This window comes from Gouania willdenowi, chromosome 21 (assembly GCF_900634775.1).
Source record: "Gouania willdenowi chromosome 21, fGouWil2.1, whole genome shotgun sequence".
NCBI classification, from domain to species: Eukaryota; Metazoa; Chordata; class Actinopteri; order Blenniiformes; family Gobiesocidae; genus Gouania; species Gouania willdenowi.
In genome coordinates this window covers 20,124,156-20,147,495 of record NC_041064.1, presented here as the reverse complement: position 1 = coordinate 20,147,495, position 23,340 = coordinate 20,124,156, and the positions used below count along the sequence as shown (strand labels likewise).

Here is a 23,340-nt window from a genome sequence, read left to right as displayed (position 1 = left end):
GCTGTTCCAAGTTGTCGTTGTTGCCATTTTCTTTGTTTCTGTGTTTCCAACACAAACAATGGATGCGCTGCCGTGTCATGAGATATATCTTGTTGGGAGAGTATGGACGCTATATTAAATAATTGTTTACGTTTCTTTAATGGTGTTTTACGATGTTGATTTTGTTAGATGGCTAAACGCTTGTTCATGTGGATCTTGTTGGGTTTTTTCTTTCTTATTATGAATTTTATATCTTGATAAAAGCATTGAGATGACTTTGTTGTAAATTGCGCTATACAAATAAAGTTGAATTGAATTGAATTAACACTTGCCAGCAGAAACATATGGAATTGTCATTGGTGTTGACATTGGTGGTCTCGATTTGCAACGTCCTGCCCACCCAACCCTAGTGCTCACGTCACGTCACTGGCATGACCTATACAAAACTAAAAAGTTGGTTTGAACAAGCTTTTTGTTTCAAAAACCCTCTGGCTTTATCTGTTGACAGATAAAGTGGGCACTCCTGCTTAAAGAGTAACATATTACTCATATTATTGACACAATTATCTGAAAACAATTGCATGTTTTGGTTTTGTGAACTTGTAAGAACAGCAGGACTCTTTTCACTGGTGGGTGGAAGTTCAGTGTTAATGCAAGTCATACATGGTGTGAGATGCAGCCAAATCTTACAAGAACGTGTAATCAATTCCTATTTATTCATGTTATTCCTCTATAGCGGAGTGACAAGCATCTCTGTGTGTGGAGCCATGCAGCACATAGGAGTGTCCAATAACTGCTACCCTTTCGTGGAAAAGCTCAACCAAATGCATTGAGGGAGAGCTTCAGCATCACAGTACATTTCTTTAAACCTGAAGGTTCATTGCTGACATGCTGCCGTCGTCATTCAACCGTTCAGAAAAAAATTCCCTTTACACGAACGGGTCCAGCAGGAACAAGGATTTCAGTGAAACTCAGCAAAAACATGCTGAGGACTGAATTTGCATCGTTCCACGCCTGAGGTGAAATGTCAGACACCATCTGCCACTGCACGAAACCCACCAAGAGAGAAAAAGTACTCGGCTGATACTTCACCACTTAGAGGAGGCTCAGAGGACACAAGTTACCAAAAGGTGATTATTAACCATAAAGTGAGAATATTTTTACTGCTTTTATATTGTTTCTTTAAGTAAAATTACAGTGATGCCACCGATTGTTACTGTTTAATCGTCTGAATGTAAATGAGATATTAAAACACAAGAAACAACAACTGATAAGTCATTATGTCCGTATCTGTTTCATAAATAATGAATTTCCAAATGAATGTATCGTGTTATCTCTTAATTATCTCATTTGCAAGTCATTTAAATGCAAAATGAAGAAATCAGCTTATAATTGCTTTTTCATTTTTGGTGAAATTATTTCGTGAATGAGGTTGAACTCAATAAAAGCCTTTATTTCTCCAGAGTTTAAGACACAGTAGGCGATATGAAAATAAGATACAGTAGATAACATGAGTCACCACACTCTAATACAGATCTGTTTCATATATAATATCGTAATATTAATTATTTGTTGTTTTTTTTTTTTTTTTTGTAGCTTTTAACTTTTGGTGTTTGTTTACTATTTTGTAAATTGTTTTAGAGTTATGTCATTCTATATTTGGTTTTATTTTTACATGCTGAGATACAATTAAAAAAAACTAATACTGAAGTATCAGATTAAAATTATCAACTATTAGCACAAAAAAAAAAAATCAAAGATTGACCAAATGAAATTAAGCAGTCCAACTTGTGCAGCTTCTCCCAGAAGCCTTAGCTCCAGGTTAAATTACAGCCTGAAAGATAAGTCGGCTAAGCCTGTTTTTCTACCGTTAACACCTACTTTTCAACATTTTGCATTTATTTCAACAACTTTTCACTTTTTTATCTTTCTTTTTAACATTTCTCTTGCATTCTTTAATGTGGTATTCAGCAGATCATTTCAGTTAATAGCATTCCTGTCTCATATTTACATTAGTTTAAAAATTGGACCCTAAGGAGCAAGCAAAAGAGTGAAGACCAAATACCATTTGCATAAGTCAATTTAAAAATGAAAACCTGCTGAAAAATAATGACAGGAAGAGATTTATCAATATATTATGGGAGTCATGTAGCCTTTGATGCAACATGGAGTGCTAATTAGGTTGGAGGGAATGGTAAATGGATTGGGGCTCCTGTGTGAGCGCTTGGCTCGGCATGCTAATTACATGTTCCACCATGGTAATCGAATAGCAAGTTATCACTTCAGCAGCAGGAGCCACGGGAGTCGTGGGGTTAGGGTTTCGATGCTAGTACGATGATCTGCTGCTCCCACAGGCTAATATGAAAGAGATAACAGGGTGGTATCATCTTACAGATTTTTGAAGAGATTTTCCATGTGCAACAATTGAGCAGCGGGGGTGTGACAGGGCGGCACGAGCAGGAGGCGGTGAGTAATGAGAAAAAAAAACCAGGGAGGCCGTCTTAGTGGTCCACTTCCTTTTTTTTGGGGGTATTTATTTTTTGGTGCAAAAACACAATAAAGTGCACAGTGCAAAACAAAGGTGCATCAGAGGACTGACAGGTCTCCTCCAGCAGCAGAACCTAGAGTGAGGGCATCAGGCGCCTTAAATACCCTCCCACTAAACTGGATGAAACCATAAAAGCTAAGCAGGTGTAGAAAATAACATTAGCTTCTAAAACCACATTCAAATCCTCCAATAAAACCCATAGCTATAATATAAACAAAGAAAAACCCCACTACAATAAACTCCCAACCAAAATCACCTAACTGAATCAAACTACATCCTAAAACCGGTTAAAACCTATTCAGCCACCCCCAAGCTTTTCGTCCCTTGGTCCAGCCCGGAACGCTTTTCAGCGGCGTCTGTTTCCCTGGGAAATCTTTTGGCCAGACACCGCCACCCTGGACACAAGAGCAAACGTAAGTAGCTTGCACCCACACAGATACACATTCACACACCCAAACATTCACCGCATGCATGCAACACCTAAAGCATCAACTAATTCTTAAAACATGGCACATTATATTGCACAATCCCAATCCTAAATATCCCGGCCGCCATTACCGGAGGCGACGCATCCCGACAGGACCCACGGGCAACAACAACAAATCCTTTCAATAAACAATTTAAAACTGACCAACGTGTGCAATACTTTTATATGTGCAAATTAGCGTGTTTCAAGTGCAGTGTGCATAAAAGTGCTAGTGAATATAAAAGTGCTAGTGAATATAAAAGTGCTGTGTGTGTAAAGTGCAAGTGCACGTAACGAACGTCCTGTTCGTTACAGGGGGTTTCGTAAGTCTGAGGGGTTTATTTTACATTTAAACTCAGAATTGGCTGACTATGAACTGCCAAAGGACAAAGGAATTCAAAAGTAGCCAATGTTTGTGCCAATGCGCAAACGTCTACTTTTAAATTCCTTTATCTGAGGTGTCGAATGTAAAAACTCTGTCACTGTTTCATAATAATAATAATAATTAATTTTATTTATAATGCACTTTACATTTCAAATAAAACCTCAAAGTGCTACATAGTAAAACAGGATAAAAATACAATACAATACAACAATAAAAGCAGAACAAGTTAAAATTAGCTATAGGCTTTTTTAAAAAGGAAGGTCTTTATTCCTTTTTTAAAAGCATCCACCGTCTGTGGAGACCTAAGGTGGTCAGGAAGGGCGTTCCACAGACGAGGAGCGGCAGCTTCAAAAGCCCTGTCCCCCATGGTCATGAGTCGCGTCCTGGGCGTGAGCAGACGGTGCTGTTGGCCTGATCGGGTCCTGGTTGAGGTGTGTGGTGTGAGGAGGTCAGTGAGGTAGGTGGGGGCATCACCGTGCAGACAGTGGTGGGTGTGGAGGACCTTGTACTCTATGCGGGCGGAGATGGGGAGCCAGTGGAGAGTGCGGAGTATGGGGGTGATGTGATCGTATTTCCGCACCCTCATCAGGACCCTGGCAGCGCTGTTTTGGACATACTGGAGTTTTTGGATGTTTCTGCCAGGGATCCCGATGAGGAGTGCGTTACAGTAGTCCAACCTGGAGGAGACAAACTCATGGACGAGCCTCTCTGCAGCCGAAAGGGAGAGGAAAGGACAGAGTTTTGAGATGTTACGAAGGTGAAAGAAAGAGGTTTTTGCATATGTGGGTGACATGGTTGTCGAAGGAGAGGTGGGGGTCAAACTTCACCCCAAGGTTGGAAATGGAGGGAGAGAGGGGAATGCTGTGGCCAAAAATTGAAACTGAGGCGATGGGGGAGGCATGGAGTTGTTGAGGGGTACCAGTTTGGATGGCTTCTGTTTTTGAGCCATTCAGCTGCAAGAAGTTTTGTCTCATCCATGCGTTTATCTCCTCCAGGCAGGAGCTGAGACGAGTGAGGGTGGCAGAGGGGGACCCAGAGGGGGAGACCTTGAGGTAGAGTTGTGTGTCGTCAGCATAGCAGTGGAAGTTAATTCCGTGCCTGCCGACGACACACCCGAGGGGAAGCGTGTAAATAGTGAAGAGGGTGGGGCCGAGCACGGAGCCCTGGGGGACCCCACAGGTGACAGTGTGGGGGCGGGATTTAGCATTCCCCAGGACCACGTACTCGGTCCTGTCAGTGAGGTAGGAATGGAACTAGTGAAGGACGAGTGTCAGAGAGGCCAATGTGCTGGAGACGGTGGAGAAGGATGTTGTGGTCGATGGTGTCAAAGGCCGCAGAGAGGTCGAGAAGAATGAGGAGGGATGTGGAACCGGAGTCGGAGGTCATCAGCAGGTCATTTGTGACTCTGATGAGCGCTGTTTCTGTACTGTGGGAGGGGCGGAAACCAGATTGGAATTTTTCATGTAGGCTGTTAGTTTTGAAGTGATTGTGGAGCTGAGAGGAGACTACTTTTTCCAGGATTTTGGATATGAATGGGAGGTTGGAGATGGGACAGTAATTTGATAAGTTTTCAGGGTCAAGAGAAGGTTTTTTCAGGAGTGGTTTGATTAAAGCTGTTTTGAGGGAAAGTGGGACGTTGCCAGTTTTCAGGGAGAGATTGATGATTTTGGTTATGAGGGGGCTAATGATTTGGTTGTGACTTTTGAGCAGAGGAGAGGGAATGGGATCCAGGGAGCAGGTGGATGATTTTGAGGTGCAGACAATCTTCTCGACCTCCTGCTGCGTTGTGGGTATGAAGTGTGTGAGATGTTGTTTAACGGGTGTGGTCGGGATGTCATGGACAGAATTTTGAAGAGGTGCGAGAGACGAGCGGATATTGTCAATTTTGGATGTAAAACTATCAAAGAAAATGTTGCAGTTTATTGCTGTAGGTGTGTGATGTGATGGGATCTGTGGTTTGAGGAGATGGCTGACAGTGGAAAATAGTTTTTTTGAGTTTCCTGGGTTGTTATTGATGACTGAATAGTGTTCAGACCTGGCGGTGGAGAGGGCTTTTGCGTATGTGTGTTGATGTTCCCGGTTGGCCAACTTATGCACCGTCAGGCTAGATGTTTTGCTGGCTCGCTCCAGGACGCGGCCCAACCTTTTCATGGCCCTGAGTTTGTCTGTGAACCAGGGAGCTGAACGGGTGAAAGTGACAGTCCGGGTTTTTTGTGGGGAATGAATGTCCAGGATGGAGCTGAGGTTGTATGCTTACATACGCAGTTCCCTGGCCCCGCGGGCTTGGCCCTCGAATAATAATCGGAACGATTACAATAGGGTTCCTAGCACCGCTGGTCCAATTGGGTTCCCTGGCCCTGCGGGCTTGGCCCCCTGATAATAGAAATCCTTACGATTACAATAGGGTTCCTAGCACCGCTGGTCCTAAGAACCACGTATGCTTACATACGCGGTTCCCTGGCCCCACGGGTTTGGCCCCAAAATATAAATTCTAAATGTAAATATATAATCTAAATGTAATTGTTTAATCTAAATCTAAATCTTTGTACATTCGCTGAGAGTACCGGCATGCCGTATGTCACTTTTGCCATTGATGAAGACACCAAGGATGCAGATGACCTTGGAGCTTTACACTTGGTGACCGATTTAACACTTAGATTTAAATTTAACACAATTTAACATTTACATTTACCATTTAGATTTACATTTACATTTAGTTTTAACATTTACTTTTATATTCATTTGGATTTAGATTTAACATTTACATTTGGATTTTTTTTGCTTGTGTACACATTTTTTGCGTTTATATAGAACACTGTTTTACATTATTTTCTGTCCCAAATGAAAGAAAAGTGAGCTAAATGTTCAAAATATGTTGGCTATGAAACCGTTTTTACGTTCGGCACCCTATACATCAGATCACTGTACTAATAATTTATCTTAATGTATGTCTTTTTAGCGCACACTTTGATTTGACTAATATTATATGGATTTGTTTTTCTTTCATTTTGTTTTATTTCAACATTTCAGTTGTTTTGGTCACGCTGAGGTTCAAAACATCTGCACCATGTTTTTTTTTCTGTCTCTTCTGGCAATGAAGAATGTAGGGAAGCTATGAATGTTCAATTACATATTATTTGTGAAATAAATGCTCCTTATCCTGCCTGTTTTATTTCATTTATTAAGCCTGATGTTGGAAAACAGGATGCTTCTGATTACTTATACAGTAAATAAATTAATGACAAAAAGAATCCAATACACTTTAACCTGTGAACACAGTCCTGGTTCAGTGTTACACACAGACACACACACACACACCCTGTCATTATACAACCCTACATGTCAGGATGTTGTGATTTTAATCAGACTAAAGCAGATCTGATAAGCTCCTAATGGCCACCAGTGAGCTGAGTATGAGGATAATGGGTTTATGTGTGCCTGTCCTGCTCCTGCCATTATTTGCCTATTAGTGATTAAGCTGTCTGGTATGTATTCAGCTATCTGTGTATTACTCTGTGTGTGCTATATATCAAACATACTTTGAAGACAATTTCTACAACTTTAATGCAACATTGCATGACTTCACACCACTGAACGAACTAAACATTAAATTAGATGAATTTAACTTATCAGGATTTAATTCAGATGGAGAGTTTGGGCGATAGAAATCAGTGTGTGAGCAAGAAAACACTAATGTGTGACGAAATTGTGTTTAAAATGAAATGGTGCAGTGCACATGGGTGCATGGCTGCAGGCGTTACCATAATCACATTATGAGCAGGAGGGTATTTGAGGATGCTCTGTGGATTTAATCTGTTGGGTTTTTTTTTTTTTTTTTTAAGATGGGTAGTGGGTGGATGGAGGGTAGGTGGATGATCTAACACGCTCTAATTTAGAAAGCCGCTGCAGTCACACACACACCGCCACAATGTTGGCCATTTTAGTCAATAGATAACCATTGTGAGATTTTTACTGCAGATACAGCAAACAGGGTAAGAAATGAGTGAAGAAACTGATAAGTGGGGCAAGAATGTGTAGTTCAGACAGACGGAGTGCAGATTATGTAAAACCAAACAAAGCTGCATTAAAAGTGTATTATGCAAATGAAGACACGGGCTACAAAGAGAGGCAACGTCACGGAGAAACAAGGCCGTTGATAGAATGCCACAAAAAGGCCCTGATATGATTTTCTACGGTTTATGCTGCCTTCATGTTTCCAAAGAGGTTTGCAGACAAAGGGTAAAAAACAGTCAGATGGATGAAGACTGAACTGACCCCAATGCCTGCACTAATGCACTTAGAACTTCAAAATACACTAGTTCATCCCAAAAATAATGTTTGAAGAAGTCATTTTTGTAATGTCTTGTCTTGTTCTTCAACAGTAACAATCAGTAAAACAATCTTCCTAAAATGAAGTGCCAAAATAAATACAAGACTTCAGTTTACAACCATATTTACACATTATTATTTTTTCTTTATTATTTTTTTTTAAAAGACTATGATATAGCTTCAATCCAGTGATTGTCATTTAAAATAATATTTGAACAAAATAATTGCATAATATGTAAATGAGTAGGAGCAGTGTAGTGTATCACTCAAGTTTGGGGTCAATTATAATAATAATTTGATAATTAATTAAATTATGAAGTAATTATAATTATAAATGTATTGGGAAAAAATGTTGCTGTTGTAATCATAATTGACTTTGTGATTGTAATAAGCATGGACATTCTAGAATAAGTATTTTATTTTAATAGAATTAATTATTTCATTTTATTATTCAGAGATGACCCTAAAAACTAGTTCCACTATGTACAGTGTATATTTTAGGATATCCTCAGGTCTCAAAATAAAAGTCGTCAGACTCAACGGTCCCAGGGCGTAAAACACAACATGACATATTTTGAAGAAGACTATAGTAAGGCATAAAAATTCATTATTTTTTGATTATTATTTCCATATGCGTCCATACCTGCCTCTCATCATCTGATCTCATCAGAACTCTGAAGCTAAGCAGGCCCAGGCCTGGTTCATACTTACATTTCATGTGGAACAATGGGGTGAATGCTGCTTAGTAAGACTATAAATAGGGGGGGGGGGGGCACTGGGGAGATCTGTACTCTCCAGGGCCGGTGGCTGCTTCTTCTCCGGGGTTAACTCCTATACACCTCACGCTCGTTAAAGATGGTACAGCGTAGAAAAAACAAGCCGTTTTGCTGTTGTAAAGCTGCACTTTATTGACTGGCTGCACTATATAACATAAGACTCAGCCATATACATGATGTGGCGTGTGAGCCCCGCCTACTGAGAGAGCATAAGGGAGTGGTTTACTGTATTCGTACTTCAGTATAAACAGCATTGCTTAGAAAGTGTCGCTTTTTCTTAGTTTTTGGTCTAGAGCAAGTATGCAAAGTCTGTTTGATCTTTCATCTCTGCTGGCGGCAACACAGAATTGTCCATGGCTGAAGAAAACACCAACACGCTTAGTACAGCTGCTTAGCTTCAAAATATTAAGAAATCATGCATTTTGTGGTACAAGCATGAAATTTGGTACACTTATAACCAAGATTTGGTAATGGAGCCATCATAAATTTTCAACATGGCGCCCATGGCAGCCATTTTTCAAAATGGCTGCCAGCAACAACTGCTTTCTTATGACTGATGGATATATATTGAAGCAAAAAGGCAATTAAAAATGAGAACAATGTGAAAAACACCCACATTTGGAGGAATCCTGCCTGGCCCAGAGGCTCACAAATGCGTCTGGTCCCATAGATGGGACCCGCCTCCAGCCAGCACTCTACCCCAGGAACGAGGCACCAAAGGCCCTGCTCCGGAGGCCACCCTCTAAACACCCGACGCACCAGCCAAACCTGCGCACCCACTATAGTAAGGCATTTTTTTTTTCCGAAATAAGGCAGTAAGGCATAAAAATAGAAAAATTTGAAATATTTTCTGAGATAAAGTTTTAGTAAGACATTAAAATGGAAAAATGTTGGATTTTTTTTTTTTTTTGAGATAAGGCAAAAGTAAGGCATACAAATTGAAATAATTTGAACATTTATTTTTTGAGATAAGGCATAAGACATAAGACTAGAAAAAAATATTTTTAAAAATTCTGAGATAGAAAAAAAGTTTTGGAAATTATTTTCTGAGAAAAGGCTATAGTATGGCATGAAACTGAAAAAAAAAATTATATTTTCTGAGATAAGGCTGTAGTAAGACATAAAAATGTAACAGTTTTGGAAATTATTTTCTGAGTAATTACTATAGTAAGTTAAACAAAACATTTATTTTTTTTAAATAAGGCTATAGTATGGCATGAAAATGGAAATAATTTGGACATTTTTCAATTTTTTTACAAGTCTATAGTAAGACAAAAAAATGGAAAAATATACAATATTTTTCTGAGATACTGTTATAGTAAAGCATCAAAATAGAAAAAAAAGATTTCTTTTTCAGAGATAAAGCTATAGTAAGGCAAAAAATAAAAACGTTTTGGAATTTTTTCCGAAATCAGGCTATAGTAAGACAAAAAAAAATAGATTTTTGTTAAAGCTATCACAAGACCCTAAAAACTAGTGCAAATATGATGAGCACACTTCAACTGGGGTGAAAATGCAATAAGGCAATTAAAAATGAGAAAAATGTGAAAAACACCCACATTTCTGACATGTGTTTGTATGTGTCCATTTTTTGAAATAAGGCTATAGTATGGAATGAAAATGGAAATAATTTGGACATTATTGAATTTTTAGATGAGGCTATGATAAGGCATACAAATGGAAAAAATATGAAATATTTCTGAGATAAGGCTATAGTAAGGCATAAAAATGAAAAATAATAATATTTTCCTGCCTCTCATTGTCTGATCTCATCAGATCTCTGAAGATAAGCAGGTCCAGACCTGGTTCATACTTGGATGGGAGACCACTCACTATTCCTTATGCAACAGTGTGGTGGCAGATGCTTGGATGGAATTAATGCGGGGATTTTATTTAGATAAAGCTATAGTAAGACATAATAATATAAAACATTTTAGATTTTTTTTGAGACAAGGCTGACGTAAGACATAAAAATGGAAAAAAAATATATTCTGAAATAAGGCTATAATAAAGCATGCAGATGGGAAAAAAATAATATTTTCGTAGATAAGGCTATAGTAAGGCATACAAATGGAAAAAAATAATATTTTCAGAAATAAGGCAATAGCAAGGCATAAAAATGGAAAAATATGAATTATTTTCTGAAATAAGGCTATAGTAAGGCATAAAAATGGAAAAAATACTTTCTAAGATAAGGCTATAGTAAAGCATAAAAATGGAAAAAATATTATAATTTTTTAGATAGGACTTTAGTAAGGCATAAAAATGGGGGGGGGGAAATCATATTTATAATAAGGCTATAGCAAGGCATGAAAATGGAAAAAAATAATATTTTCTGTGATAAGGCTATAGTATGGCTAAAAAATTTATACAATTTTTTTATTGTTTTTTCCAAGGTAAGGCTATAGTGTAGCATAACAATTGAAATAATTTGGAAATTTTTTTCTGAGATAAGGCTATAGTAAGGCATATAAATGGAAAAAAATAATATTTTCAGAAATAAGGCAATAGCAAGGCATAAAAATGGAAAAATATGAATTATTTTCTGAAATAAGGCTATAGTAAGGCATAAAAATGGAAAAAATACTTTCTAAGATAAGGCTATAGTAAAGCATAAAAATGGAAAAAATATTATAATTTTTTAGATAGGACTTTAGTAAGGCATAAAAATGGGGGGGGGGGAAATCATATTTATAATAAGGCTATAGCAAGGCATGAAAATGGAAAAAAATAATATTTTCTGTGATAAGGCTATAGTATGGCTAAAAAATTTATACAATTTTTTTATTGTTTTTTCCAAGGTAAGGCTATAGTGTAGCATAACAATTGAAATAATTTGGAAATTTTTTTCTGAGATAAGGCTATAGTAAGGCATATAAATGGGAAGAAAAAGTATGATATTTTCCGAGACAAAGCTATAGTAAGACATAAAAATGGGAGGAAAAATATTTTCTGAAATAAGGCTACAGTATGGCATAAAAATGGAAAAATATGAAATACTTTCTAAGATAAGGCATAAAAATGAAAAATATGAAATAATTTTTGAGATACTGTAGGGCTATAGTAAGACATAAAAATGGAGAAAAGTGAATTTTTTTTTAGATAAAGCAATAGTAAGGCATAAAAGTGTAACAATTTATTAAAAAATATTTCTGAGATAAGGCTATAGTAAGGCATAAAAATTAAAAACAATAATATTTTCCTGCCTCTCATTGTCTGATCTCATCAGATCTCTGAAGAAAAGCAGGTCCAGACCTGGTTCATACTTGGATGGGAGACCACTCACAATTTATCAAAAAATATTCTGAGATAAGGCTAAAGTAAGGCATAAAAATGAAAAAATGTGAAATAGTTTCTGAGACAAGGCATAAGTAAGACATAAAAATGGGGAAAAAATCATTTTTATAATAAAGCTTTATAATAAAGCTAGCAAGGCATAAAAATGGAAAAATATGAAATATTTTCTAAGATAAGGCTATGGTAAGGCATAAAAATTGAAAAAAAAATGTTTTTTTAGATAAAGCTATAGTAAGGCATAAAGGTGGAACAATTAAGGTAAATGTTTTTCTGAGATAAGGCATAAAAATTTAAAAAAAAAAAAATTTTTAGATAGTACGGCATAGTACGGCATTAGTAAGGCATAAAAATGGGAAAAAAACATATTTATAAAAAAAATATGAATTATTTTAAGGCACAAAAATGGAAAACAAATGAATGAATTAAATGGGGGCTTTCAGCTTTAATTGGCCATGAAATGTTATTACACACACAGAATTTGTCCTCTGCATTTAACCCATCCAGAGGAGCAGTAGGTAGCCCTTTTTGCAGCGCCTGGGGAGCTGTTTGGGGTTAAGAGACTTGCTCGACATACCACAGTGATTACCCATTTGAGGCTTGAACCAGCAACCTTCCAATTACAAGCCCAGCGTCCTTAACCACTAGGCCACCACTCCCACAAAATGATTGTTTTTAAAGTTAGGGCTATAGTTAGTTATAAAAATTGGGATAAATAATATTATCTGAGATAAGGCAATAGTAAAGCATAAATTCGAAAAATAAGTGAAATAATATCTGAGATAAGGCTATAGTAAAACATCAAAATGATTTTTTTTTCAGAAATAAGGCATAAAAATGGAAAAATATTTTCTAAGATAAGGCTATAGTAGGGCATAAAAATGGAAAAAAAATAATATTTTCAGAGATAAGGCTTATAGTAAGGCTATCATAAGGCTAAAAAATGGAAAAAAGTGATTTTTTTTAAAATTATAAAGCAATAGTAAGGCATTAAAATGAAAAATAAGTGAATTGTTTTCTGAGTAAGGCATACAAATTGAAAAAAAAGTTTGTTTTTTTAGATAAAGCTATAGTAAGAAAAAGTGGAACAATTAAGGAGAATGTTTTTCTGAGATAAGGCTATAGTAAAGCATAAAAATGAAAAAATGTGAAATATTTTCCAAGACAAGGCTGAAGTAAGACATAAAAATGAAAAAAAAAATTAGATAGGACTATAGTAAGGCATAAAAATAGGGGGAAAAAAGTCATATTTTTAATAAAGCTATAGCAAGGCATAAAAATATGAAATATTTTCTGAGACAAGGCTATAGTAAGGCACAAAAATGGAAAAAAATGATTTTTTTTTTTAAAGATAGGGCTATAGTAAGTCATAAAAATTGGGATAAATAATATTAACTGAGATAAGGCTAAAGTAAAGCATAAATTCGAAAAATAAGTGAAATAATATCTGAGATAAGGCTACAGTAAAACATCAAAATGATTTTTTATTAATTCTGATATAAGGCTATAGTAAGGCATAAAAATGGAAAAATATGAAATACTTTCTAAGATAAGGCTATAGTAAGGCATAAAAATGGAAAAAAATGATATTATCAGAGATAAGGCTATAGTATGGCTAAAAAATGGATACAATTTTTTTTATTGTTTTTTCCAAGATAAGGCTATAGCGTAGCATAACAATTGAAATAATTTTTAGTTTTTTTTCTGAGATAAGGCTATAGTAAGGCACAAAAATGAGACGAAAAAGTTTATTTCCGAGACAAGGCTATAGTAAGACATAAAAATTTATTTTATTTATTCAGTTTATTTCCGACATGGTTACATTCACTTTTTTTTTTTTTTTTTGTACATGCCGAAAAAGGAGACGAGAGAAGCAGTTTGCTTATCTGGGTCCCGTCCCCTGTTTTACCATCGCAAATTTAAATGTGTTTACATGTCTCTCTGGTCAAACATTTTTGAGTTGTTCTGAACAGTCCTTTTTTGTGTATTCTCATCTGTAGTCAGTGTTGTCTTGTTTTTATTCCTGCCAGACGTTGTTAGCATTCCTCCAGTTCAAGAATAGTTCCTCTTTCGAAGGTGTTTGGAAGTTTTTTTCCCTTTTCATCCATAGTGTCACCACTCGGGAATGTCTCTTTTGGACACACAAGTTTGCAGCTTGTTTTGTCTCTATGTCAAGGTTAATCCAGCTGTTGTTAGTTCTATTGGCAGTGTTGTATTTTCCACTGTTAGATTTAACTTGTATAAACACATTATTATATCTTAGTTCATAAGCAAGGTAGTAATTTCATTGTATTATATCTTAGTTCATAAGCAAAGTAGTAATTTCATTGTACAGGAAAACGTGTTTCTAACTGCACATATGACAATAAACACTTTGAAGTAAAATTTAATGTAAATGAAAAAAAAAAGTGATTTTTTTTTAGATAAGGCTATAATAAGGCATAAAAATGAAAAATAAGTGAAATATTTTCTGAGATAAGGCTATGGTAAGGCATAAAAATTGAAAAAAATGTTTGTTTTTTTAGATAAAGCTATAGTAAGGCATAAAAGTGGAACAATTAAGGAAAATGTTTTTCCGAGATAAGGGCATAAAAATGAAAAAAAAAAAAATATATTTTTAGATAAGACAATAGTAAGGCATAAAAATGGAAAAATATGAATTATTTTCTGAGACAAGGCTATAGTACGGCACAAAAATGGAAAAAAAATGATTTTTTTTAAAGATAGGGCTATAGTAAGTCATAAAAATTGGGATAAATAATATTATCTGAGATAAGGCTATAGTAAAGCATAAATTCGAAAAATAAGTGAAATAATATCAGAGATAAGGCTATAGTAAAACATCAAAATGATTATTTTATTTTTTTCTGAAATAAGGCTATAGTAAGGCATAAAAATGGAAACATATTTTCTAAGATAAGGCTATAGTAAGGCATAAAAATGAAAAATAAGTGAAATATTTTCTGAGAATAGGCTATGGTAAGGCATAAAAATTGAAAAAATTGTTTGTTTTTTTAGATAAAGCTATAGTAAGGCATAAAAGTGGAACAATTAAGGAAAATATTTTTCTGAGATAAGGCTATAGTAAAGCATAAAAATGAAAAAAAAAATTATTATTTTTAGATAGGACTTTAGTAAGGCATAAAAATGGGGGGAAAATCATATTTATAATAAGGCTATAGCAAGGCATAAAAATGGAAAAAAATAATATTTTCTGTGATAAGGCTATAGTATGGCTAAAAAATGTATACAATTTTTTTATTGTTTTTTCCAAGGTAAGGCTATAGTGTAGCATAACAATTGATATAATTTGGAATTTTTTTTCTGAGATAAGGCTATAGTAAGGCATATAAATGGGAAGAAAAAGTATAATATTTTCCGAGACAAGGCTATAGTAAGACATAAAAAAGGGAGAAAAAATATATTTTCTGAATTAAGGCTATAGTATGGCATAAAAATGGAAAAATATGAAATATTTTCAAAGATAAGGCTATAGTAAGGCATAAAAATTGAAAAATATGAAATAATTTCTGAGCTACTGTAAGGCTATAGTAAGACATAAAAATGGAAAAAAGTGATTTTTTTTAGATAAAGCAATAGTAAGGCATAAAAAAGGGAAAAAAATTATTCTGAAATAAGGCTATAATAAAGCATACAAATGGGAAAAAAATAATATTTTCGGAGATAAGGCTATAGTAAGGCATAAAAATGGAAATAATTTGGACATTTTTTTGTTGAGATAAGGCAATAGTAAGGCATGAATTTTTTTTTTTTTTTTTTGTTTTTTTAGATAAAACTATAGTAAGGCATAAAAGTGGAACAATTTTGGAAAATGTTTTCTGAGATAAGGTTATATTAAAGCATAAAATCGAAAAACAAGTGAAATAATTTCTGAGATAAGGCGAAAGTAAGACATAAAAATGGAAAAATATGAATTATTTTCAAAGATAAGGCTAAAGTAAGGCATAAAAACGGGAAGAAAAAGTATAATATTTTCTGAGACAAGGCTATAGTAAGGCATAAAAATGAAAAAAGAAATCCTGGGTTAAGGCTTTAGTAATGCGTAAAAGAAAAAAAATATATAATATTTTCTGAGATAAGGCTATAACAAGGCATAAAATTTAAAAGAATGATTATATTTTCTGAGGTAAGGCATAAAAATCGAAGAAAAAAAAACATTCTTTTATTTAGATATGGCCAAAATAAGGCATAAAAGTGGAACAATTTTAGTTATGGCTATAGTAAGGTGTAAAAATGGGGAAAAAAAACAATTATTATTTTTCTGTGGTAAGGCATACAATTTTTTTTGCAGATAAGGTTTTGCATAAAAAGGAATTTTTTTAAAAAATGTTTTCTGAGGTAAGGTATAAAGGCATAAAAATAAATATTGTTTTTCTGAGATAAGGCTATAATTAGCCATAAAAATGGAAAGATAATTAAATATTTTCTGAGATAAGGCTATACTATAGTAAGGCATACAAAATTTTAGATTTTATATATAGTAAGACATAACAATGGAAAAATGTTTCAAAAAAAAATAAATATATATATATATATATATATATATATTTATGCTTTACTATAGCCTTATCTTAACAGAATATATATATACCTTTTTGCACGAATTAAGCAGTGAAAAGCTTTATAAATCAAGTACTTATTATGGTGTAGGCCTTCATTTTTAGGACACATACACGAAAAACTTTAATTCACTGTCCATTCTAGCATAAACTTGTATTTTGAGCCAATAAATTACTTTAATATGTGTCTGACTTACATTGTTAAAATAATTTGACAACTTTTTCCAACATAGTTTTATTTCATAGAAGTGGTTGTTTCTTTGAAAATGCAAATCCATCTTTTATTTTACTTTTTCAAATAAAATGTAACATTTATATTTCATACAATTAATAACGATCAATGTGTAGTATTTACTCGTTTCTGTAGCTAAATAATTCATTTAGAAAGCAGGAGCGCCTCCTAGCGTCTATATGAGTAAAGCGTGCCCTGAATCGTACAGGGGGCGTTCCCTCTGACGTCATGACGCAGGTCTCTTCGCGTGGACTCTGCACTATTAGCCACTGGTGAAGTTAGCAAACCAGCCAACATCTGTAGAAAGCGCTGTTAAAATCACTACGTCTGGTAAGTAAGTGTATTAAAGCTGTTTACTTTACTGTAATACAGGAAAGTGCATGTCAACAAGAAGCAAATGTGTGTTTAATTTGCGTAGATATTTGTAATGTTCACACGAGCTAACTATGCTAATCTCTGCACGCCCACAAGTAGCTGCTGTTGAAGTTTCAATAATTATTATTAATATTATATAAACGCCAAATCTATTAGAGTAAGTGTGACAAGATGTATTTCTACAACAAAATAAATAATTTACCACACACAAGTGTCCTTTACATTTTGTGCTAAATCTAGATCATTTTAATCAGTGTTATTAAATGTCTTTATGACCAAATTAAACCATAAAACATGCAAACAATGTCACTTAACCTAAATAGAAAAGTCATTGCAGTTTGTTTCTTTTTTTTTTAATTTGAAGCACTTTTGTTAAATATATATATTTTTTTTCTTAGTGTTTTTATTGTACGGTACATGATGGTACAATCAAATACATCAGACATCAGCTTAGAATGGAACACAATTCTAAAAAAAATAACACCATAAACACATAAAAATGTCAAAAGTACACAAAGTAACAACAGAAACACATTAAAATAAAAAATAAATAAACTAATTGATTTATGAAACACACAACAGGACAACAGACGTGTGTCAGAAGAAGTGTGTTTTTATGTTTCACTTTAACAGACAAAAGGAGTACAAAAACACTTTTACAAAATGACCCTTAAGACACATAAAATGTGAACAATTTAAACAAAAAAAATGACTGAAAAATATCCAAAACGACGACAAAAAAATGGTGAAAAGGAATCCAAAAATGCAGCAATTGTCAACAGAAATTCATAGAATGAGAGAAAAATATACCAAAAACAAGAATACAGAATAATAACAAAAACACATAATCAAAAAAACAAAAAACACTGAAAATGACGAAATAAACAAAATAAAACTTGCTCTTATTCTGCAGGCTACACTAACAAAAGCACATTATACAGTAAATAACACAGTAATTCCCAATTATGACAGTAGTTTTACCATCCTGTGCAGCTAACATTAAAAACGCGTGCTCTATAAACACAGAGCTTGACAGAACTTGAACATTGTTTATAGATTTCTGTTCCACAGCCTATTATCAGGCTCCGATTTAAATATGCAAAAAATAATATATTTTTTTAACCCAATCATCACAAGTTGCAGAATCCTGGATCCCTTGAATTAATAGCACATCATTCATAAATCACACTATGGATGAGTCATCATCACATAACATGCATTAGAGGCTTTTTACATTAATTACAGACAAATAAATAATTTATTTTTTATTATTTATTTATTTTTTATTTATTTATTTTTTATTATTATTTTTTTTTATTATTTTATTTTATTTTTTTTTATTTTTTTAATTTTTATTTTTTTAAAGTCACACAATTAATAAATCAAAAGTTCCAACCAAACCTTAGTGTTCTACTTCCTCTGCTGTGCCCCCCCCCCCCCCCCTTACAGGTCAAACATGTCTCTCACACAAGTTTCCTGCAACAAATGTGCTGGTGGCTTCCAGAAGGTGTTTGAACACGAGAGGTGATTTCCAGAAAGATCCGACATCCACGTCTCTGATTTGAAAGCTAAAACACGTGCTTTCTGTTCTCTGTGCAGCACGGAGCTCAAGTGTAAGATGAAGTTTGCTGTTTATCTTCCTCCAAAGGCAGAGACTGAGAAATGCCCCGTCATGTACTGGCTCTCAGGTGAGTCAGCAGATAAACGAAGGCAACAATGAATGTATTCAATGAATGTATTCAAAAAGTGTCAAAGGCCTGATTCATTGTGTTGCACAGTTTGTGCATCATTTGGTGTCATGAGAGCATCTACTTCACCTGCATCTTTAGTTTACTGAAATATTGAATTGAAAAATTGTGTAGAAGAAACCAAGGTGATAAAATGATAAATGATTTCTAAGTTTAAATTAAGTTTGGCTAAAAATGTAGATTTAGAATGGATACATTTTATACTATGAAAATAGTTTCATTAAAAAGATTGAAATACAGAAGTTTTACTGCGAGATTTTTTTCAACACGATTTTGTCAAAGGCGTTGGTAACAATGTTTAATTTGATGAAGTTTTAGTCTGATAATTAGAATAATAACATGTAAATTCAGCCTTTGCAATTTCCTGGTTTACAAAGACAGCCCACACACCGTGGACAGGTCTCCAGTCCATCACAGAGTTTACACAATAAAAGACATTTAGAATAAAGAGGTTAAGACTAAATTTAAAGACTACATCATCTAGGGGGAGACACCTAAAGGGTTCCCAGGCTGGCCGAAAACTACTGGACGATTTCTCCCCGGTTGTCCTAAATTGGCCCCAATAAAATACAAGTCATAGACGATTGAACTGTTGAGTTTCATTCTGCAGGTTTGACCTGCACGGAGCAGAACTTCATCACCAAAGCTGGCAGTCAGCTCGGAGCATCAGAGCACGGCATCATCATGGTCGCTCCAGACACCAGCCCACGTAAGAAACATTGTTTGATTCACTTTTATCTTCCTGATGTTTGTTTTTCTGCAATAAATCCTTAAAAATATCAGATGATGAACCCAATGTTTTGTCCTGAGCATCATGTGACCAAAAAGATTCAGTGAGTGCCCCAAAACCTTCGTCATCAACAATAATGTGGTCATCAAAGCTGATATCTGGAGTTTCTGAGAAATGTCTCGATGTCCCGCCCTAAACCGCTCCACTTCCTCCGCCAATCTAGCAGAAGCCACGCCTCTACTTTTCTGCACGCCCAATGCAGAACATAACAAGGTCTCATTGATATAGGTCTATGGGTCAGAGCCACAATCATATTTACCTGTTTGCTGTTGTGACGTGCAGCCTTGTTTCCGTGCACGGTTCTGTATTCACTTTGATTGACAGACTCAAAAACAGGAAGTCAAAGCCTATTGGATGGGCGCACTCGGCGATCGATTCCATTTGTATAGGACGAAGGAGGGACTTATATACATTAATGTATATGAATGACCACCAGCAGTAGACCATAGTAGAAGACTAGTATGGTATTTTTATGAATTTCAAAAGAATGATAAACATTTCTCAGAAACTAGATATCAGCTTTAAGATGTTATACAAATGACATAATTTAGTTTCCTTTCTAAGTGATGTAAGTCTATGTGGGAGACTTCCTTCCTCCTCAGGTGGATGTAACATCGAGGGTGAAGACGAGAGCTGGGATTTTGGCACAGGAGCAGGTTTCTACGTAAACGCCACCCAGGATTTATGGAAAGCCAACTACCGCATGTACGCGTACGTCACAGAGGAGGTAGGATGGAAGCGTTTCAGAGACACCAACACGGTCACATGGACTCTGACATCTATTTCTCCTTTTTTGTTCCCCAGCTCCCTAAACTCATCAATGCTAACTTCCCCACTGACCCAGAAAGGATGTCCATCAGTGGCCACTCCATGGGTGGACATGGAGCACTCATCTGTGCCCTGAAGAATCCTGGGAAATACAAAGTATGGCCTGTATTTCAGTGTTTGGATTCAGGTTAACTGTAGTGAACAGTTTGGATTATGTTTGGTCTGAGCTTCAGTCTTTTATCCAAACAGCATCACCACACTTTGCATGTTCTCCAATCAGCATTAATGTGTTATTCTGAGTGGCTTTAAAGCAGAACCCTGGTTTATTCCTTTCATTCCTACAATGAGTAAGCGTAAAGCAGGGGTGTCACACTTTTTTGCTCTAGTTTGCACTTCCACATATAAATAAATGATAAAATATATACACCATTGATCATATCAAAACAATAAGTAACAGATTTCTGTCCCTGCAGGATCTTTATTTTGAATTTATTAGATTTTATGATGCATTTTTTTGTGATTTGGTGAAATTTTGTGGGATAAATTGAAGAAAATTACGGGATTTGGGTAAAATTAAGTTCTTTCAACAATTTGAAATTAAAAATGACTGCTGTCATGTGATATGATCATAGGGGAAAATGTGAGCCTTGCTAATATTGTGGCGTTTCGTTGAATTTGTGTATTAATTTGGAGATATCTACAACTGAACGAGTTGGTAATTTACACAATGATTCATGGCGTCTCTGACTTTTTTTTTTGGATGCTCTTAAGGGCCGGATTTGGCCCCCGGGCCTTTGAATTTGACACGTGTGGCGTAAAGGATCGCTGGCTCGATTTGGTTTATTCCAGAAACTAACTGCTCTCACATTCCATCATGTATTTAAGGGTTTGGAGTGAAAGTTTGTGACGTGCTGCCATCCTGTCCAGGGTGATCCCATCTTTGCACCTCATATGACCCTGTGGGATAAGCGGGTGTAGAGGTGGTTTATTTATAGATTAGAAACAGTTGGTTTTCCACTTTTGAAAGTTATTTTAAAAGACATTTGGGGTTATTATTTACTTTAATATAATAAAGTAATAACTCTGAAGCTGTCTGTCCTTCTGTGTCCCTCAGGCTGTCTCTGCGTTTGCTCCCATCTGTAACCCCATGCAGTGTCCCTGGGGTCAGAAAGCCTTCGCAGGATACCTGGGCTCTGATAGGTCCACGTGGGAGGTGAGACCAGGACAATCTGTAAAAAAAAAAAAAAAAAAGCCACTAAACGCAGCAGTCCTGTAAAGTGTTTGTTTTCCCTGCTCTTTGCATTCAGGCGTACGACGCTACGGTACTGGCAGGATCGTACTCTGGCCCTCAGCTCGACATCCTCATCGATCAGGGCCGAGACGACCAGTTCCTGTCTGCCAGTCAGCTGCTGCCCGACAACCTGATCGCCGTGTGCTCCGAGAAGAAAATCCCCGTCGTGTTCAGGCTGCAGCCGGTCAGTTGGAATCATTATTTAATAAATAAGAAAAGACTGAGACAAGCTCAGTCCTTTTTCTTAAGTTATTCTTCCTCAATTTAAATAAAGTTTGCTTTATAGTCTTAGCTTTGGTGAAAACTCATGTGCATCTGGGTTCCTCTGCACAGGGCTACGATCACAGCTACTACTTCATCTACTCGTTCATGAACGACCACATCAAACATCACGCCAAGTACCTGAACGCCTGATCAGCAGATCACCCCCACCTGCTGCTCACTGCCTTTTTGGTAAAATGAAAAGAAAAGCTCTCAAATTTCCAAAATAAAATACTTGCATTTCAAAAATTTGGATCATGTGATTATTTAGTTCAGGGGCCAAATACAGACCAGTTAGATCTCAAGTGGGCCACAGATTTTAGGCAGGAAAAAGAGCCATTTCAACAACAATGTGCCCCAGTTTGCATTTCCACGTATAAATTACATATAAAGTATATGAGACCGACAATATTCAATCATTAAGTGACCTTAAACCTAATTTCAGTTACATTTCCTTGATGTTATGAACAATTATTTATTGAAGTCAAATAATTTGATAAAATTTGCAAGATTTTGAATTTTTTTATCTTAATCAATTTGAGATGAATAAATGAATGCCATCATGTATTATAAGTATTTAGAGAGGCTAAGATATCGACAACTGAATAATTTAGTAATTTACACAATGACATGTTTTTCCTATAATTTTTACTTTCTTTTGCGCACCAAATTAATGCTCTAAAGGGCCAGAGTTGGCCCCTGGGCCTTGAGTTTGACACGTGATTTAGTGTATCTCAATCAGTGTGTCATTAATGCAGATGGGACGCTGACGGTACAGAGGTTTAAAGCAGGAAAATAATAATAAAAATGCATTTTCTTGTTCCTGAAGTAGAAATCTGACAGGACACACGTGTTTAGACAGGTGAGCTCTTTACTGGTAAAGTGATGAAATACAGTATTTACAGTATTCACAGCAGTTACAAACATTTCATGCATGGAGACTTTAAAGTTTCTGTACAACAAATTACACAACGGTTCACAAAGTTACAAAAGGGTATGCTACATCCAGTATTCATGAAAAAAAAACACGAAAAAAACGAAAAAAATGTGAGTAGACACATGTGTTTGTACAAAAGAGATTTACAAAACCAAACAATGACCACTGCTTTACACACAGTAGCCACACATTTACTGCATTTACACTGGCGTCACATTTCTAAGCCAAACTTAAGTTTGTTTTGTTCTTTTAAATGATGCCTAATCTCGTTTTAGATTTTTCTGAGTTGCCTAAACTAAAGACAGGCATATAAAGTGCGGAGTGTGTCGGGGAAGCAGCCAGGGTTTTTTTTTTTTTTTTTATTGCTTTGCATGCAGAGCTGAGAAAAAAATACAAGTAAAAATAATGTATTCATTTGTTACAGGAAAAACTCCACAAATATGTCTCCCTTAAATATACCTGAGATCTAACACAGTGGTCCTCCTCACAGTTTAAGGGTCACCAAAGCATGAGATTCAATAAATCTACTGTAAATCTTTACATCACACATTTAAAACTTTGAGCTTCCAATGTGGTGTGGT

At 35.4% G+C, this 23,340-nt stretch overlaps 1 protein-coding gene across 1 annotated transcript; it reads left to right on the top strand.

The window, feature by feature from the left end:
- The first annotated feature begins 16,802 nt into the window (after window positions 1-16,802).
- Window positions 16,803-22,071, top strand: esd (esterase D/formylglutathione hydrolase). Its single transcript, XM_028436287.1, has 9 exons — window positions 16,803-16,919; window positions 18,414-18,488; window positions 18,564-18,652; window positions 19,323-19,421; window positions 20,105-20,229; window positions 20,307-20,426; window positions 21,385-21,483; window positions 21,578-21,745; window positions 21,895-22,071. The coding sequence occupies exons 2-9, from the start codon at window positions 18,421-18,423 to the stop codon at window positions 21,973-21,975; spliced, it is 849 nt and encodes a 282-aa protein (XP_028292088.1). The 5' UTR covers window positions 16,803-16,919; window positions 18,414-18,420; the 3' UTR covers window positions 21,976-22,071.
- Window positions 22,072-23,340: the final 1,269 nt, after the last annotated feature.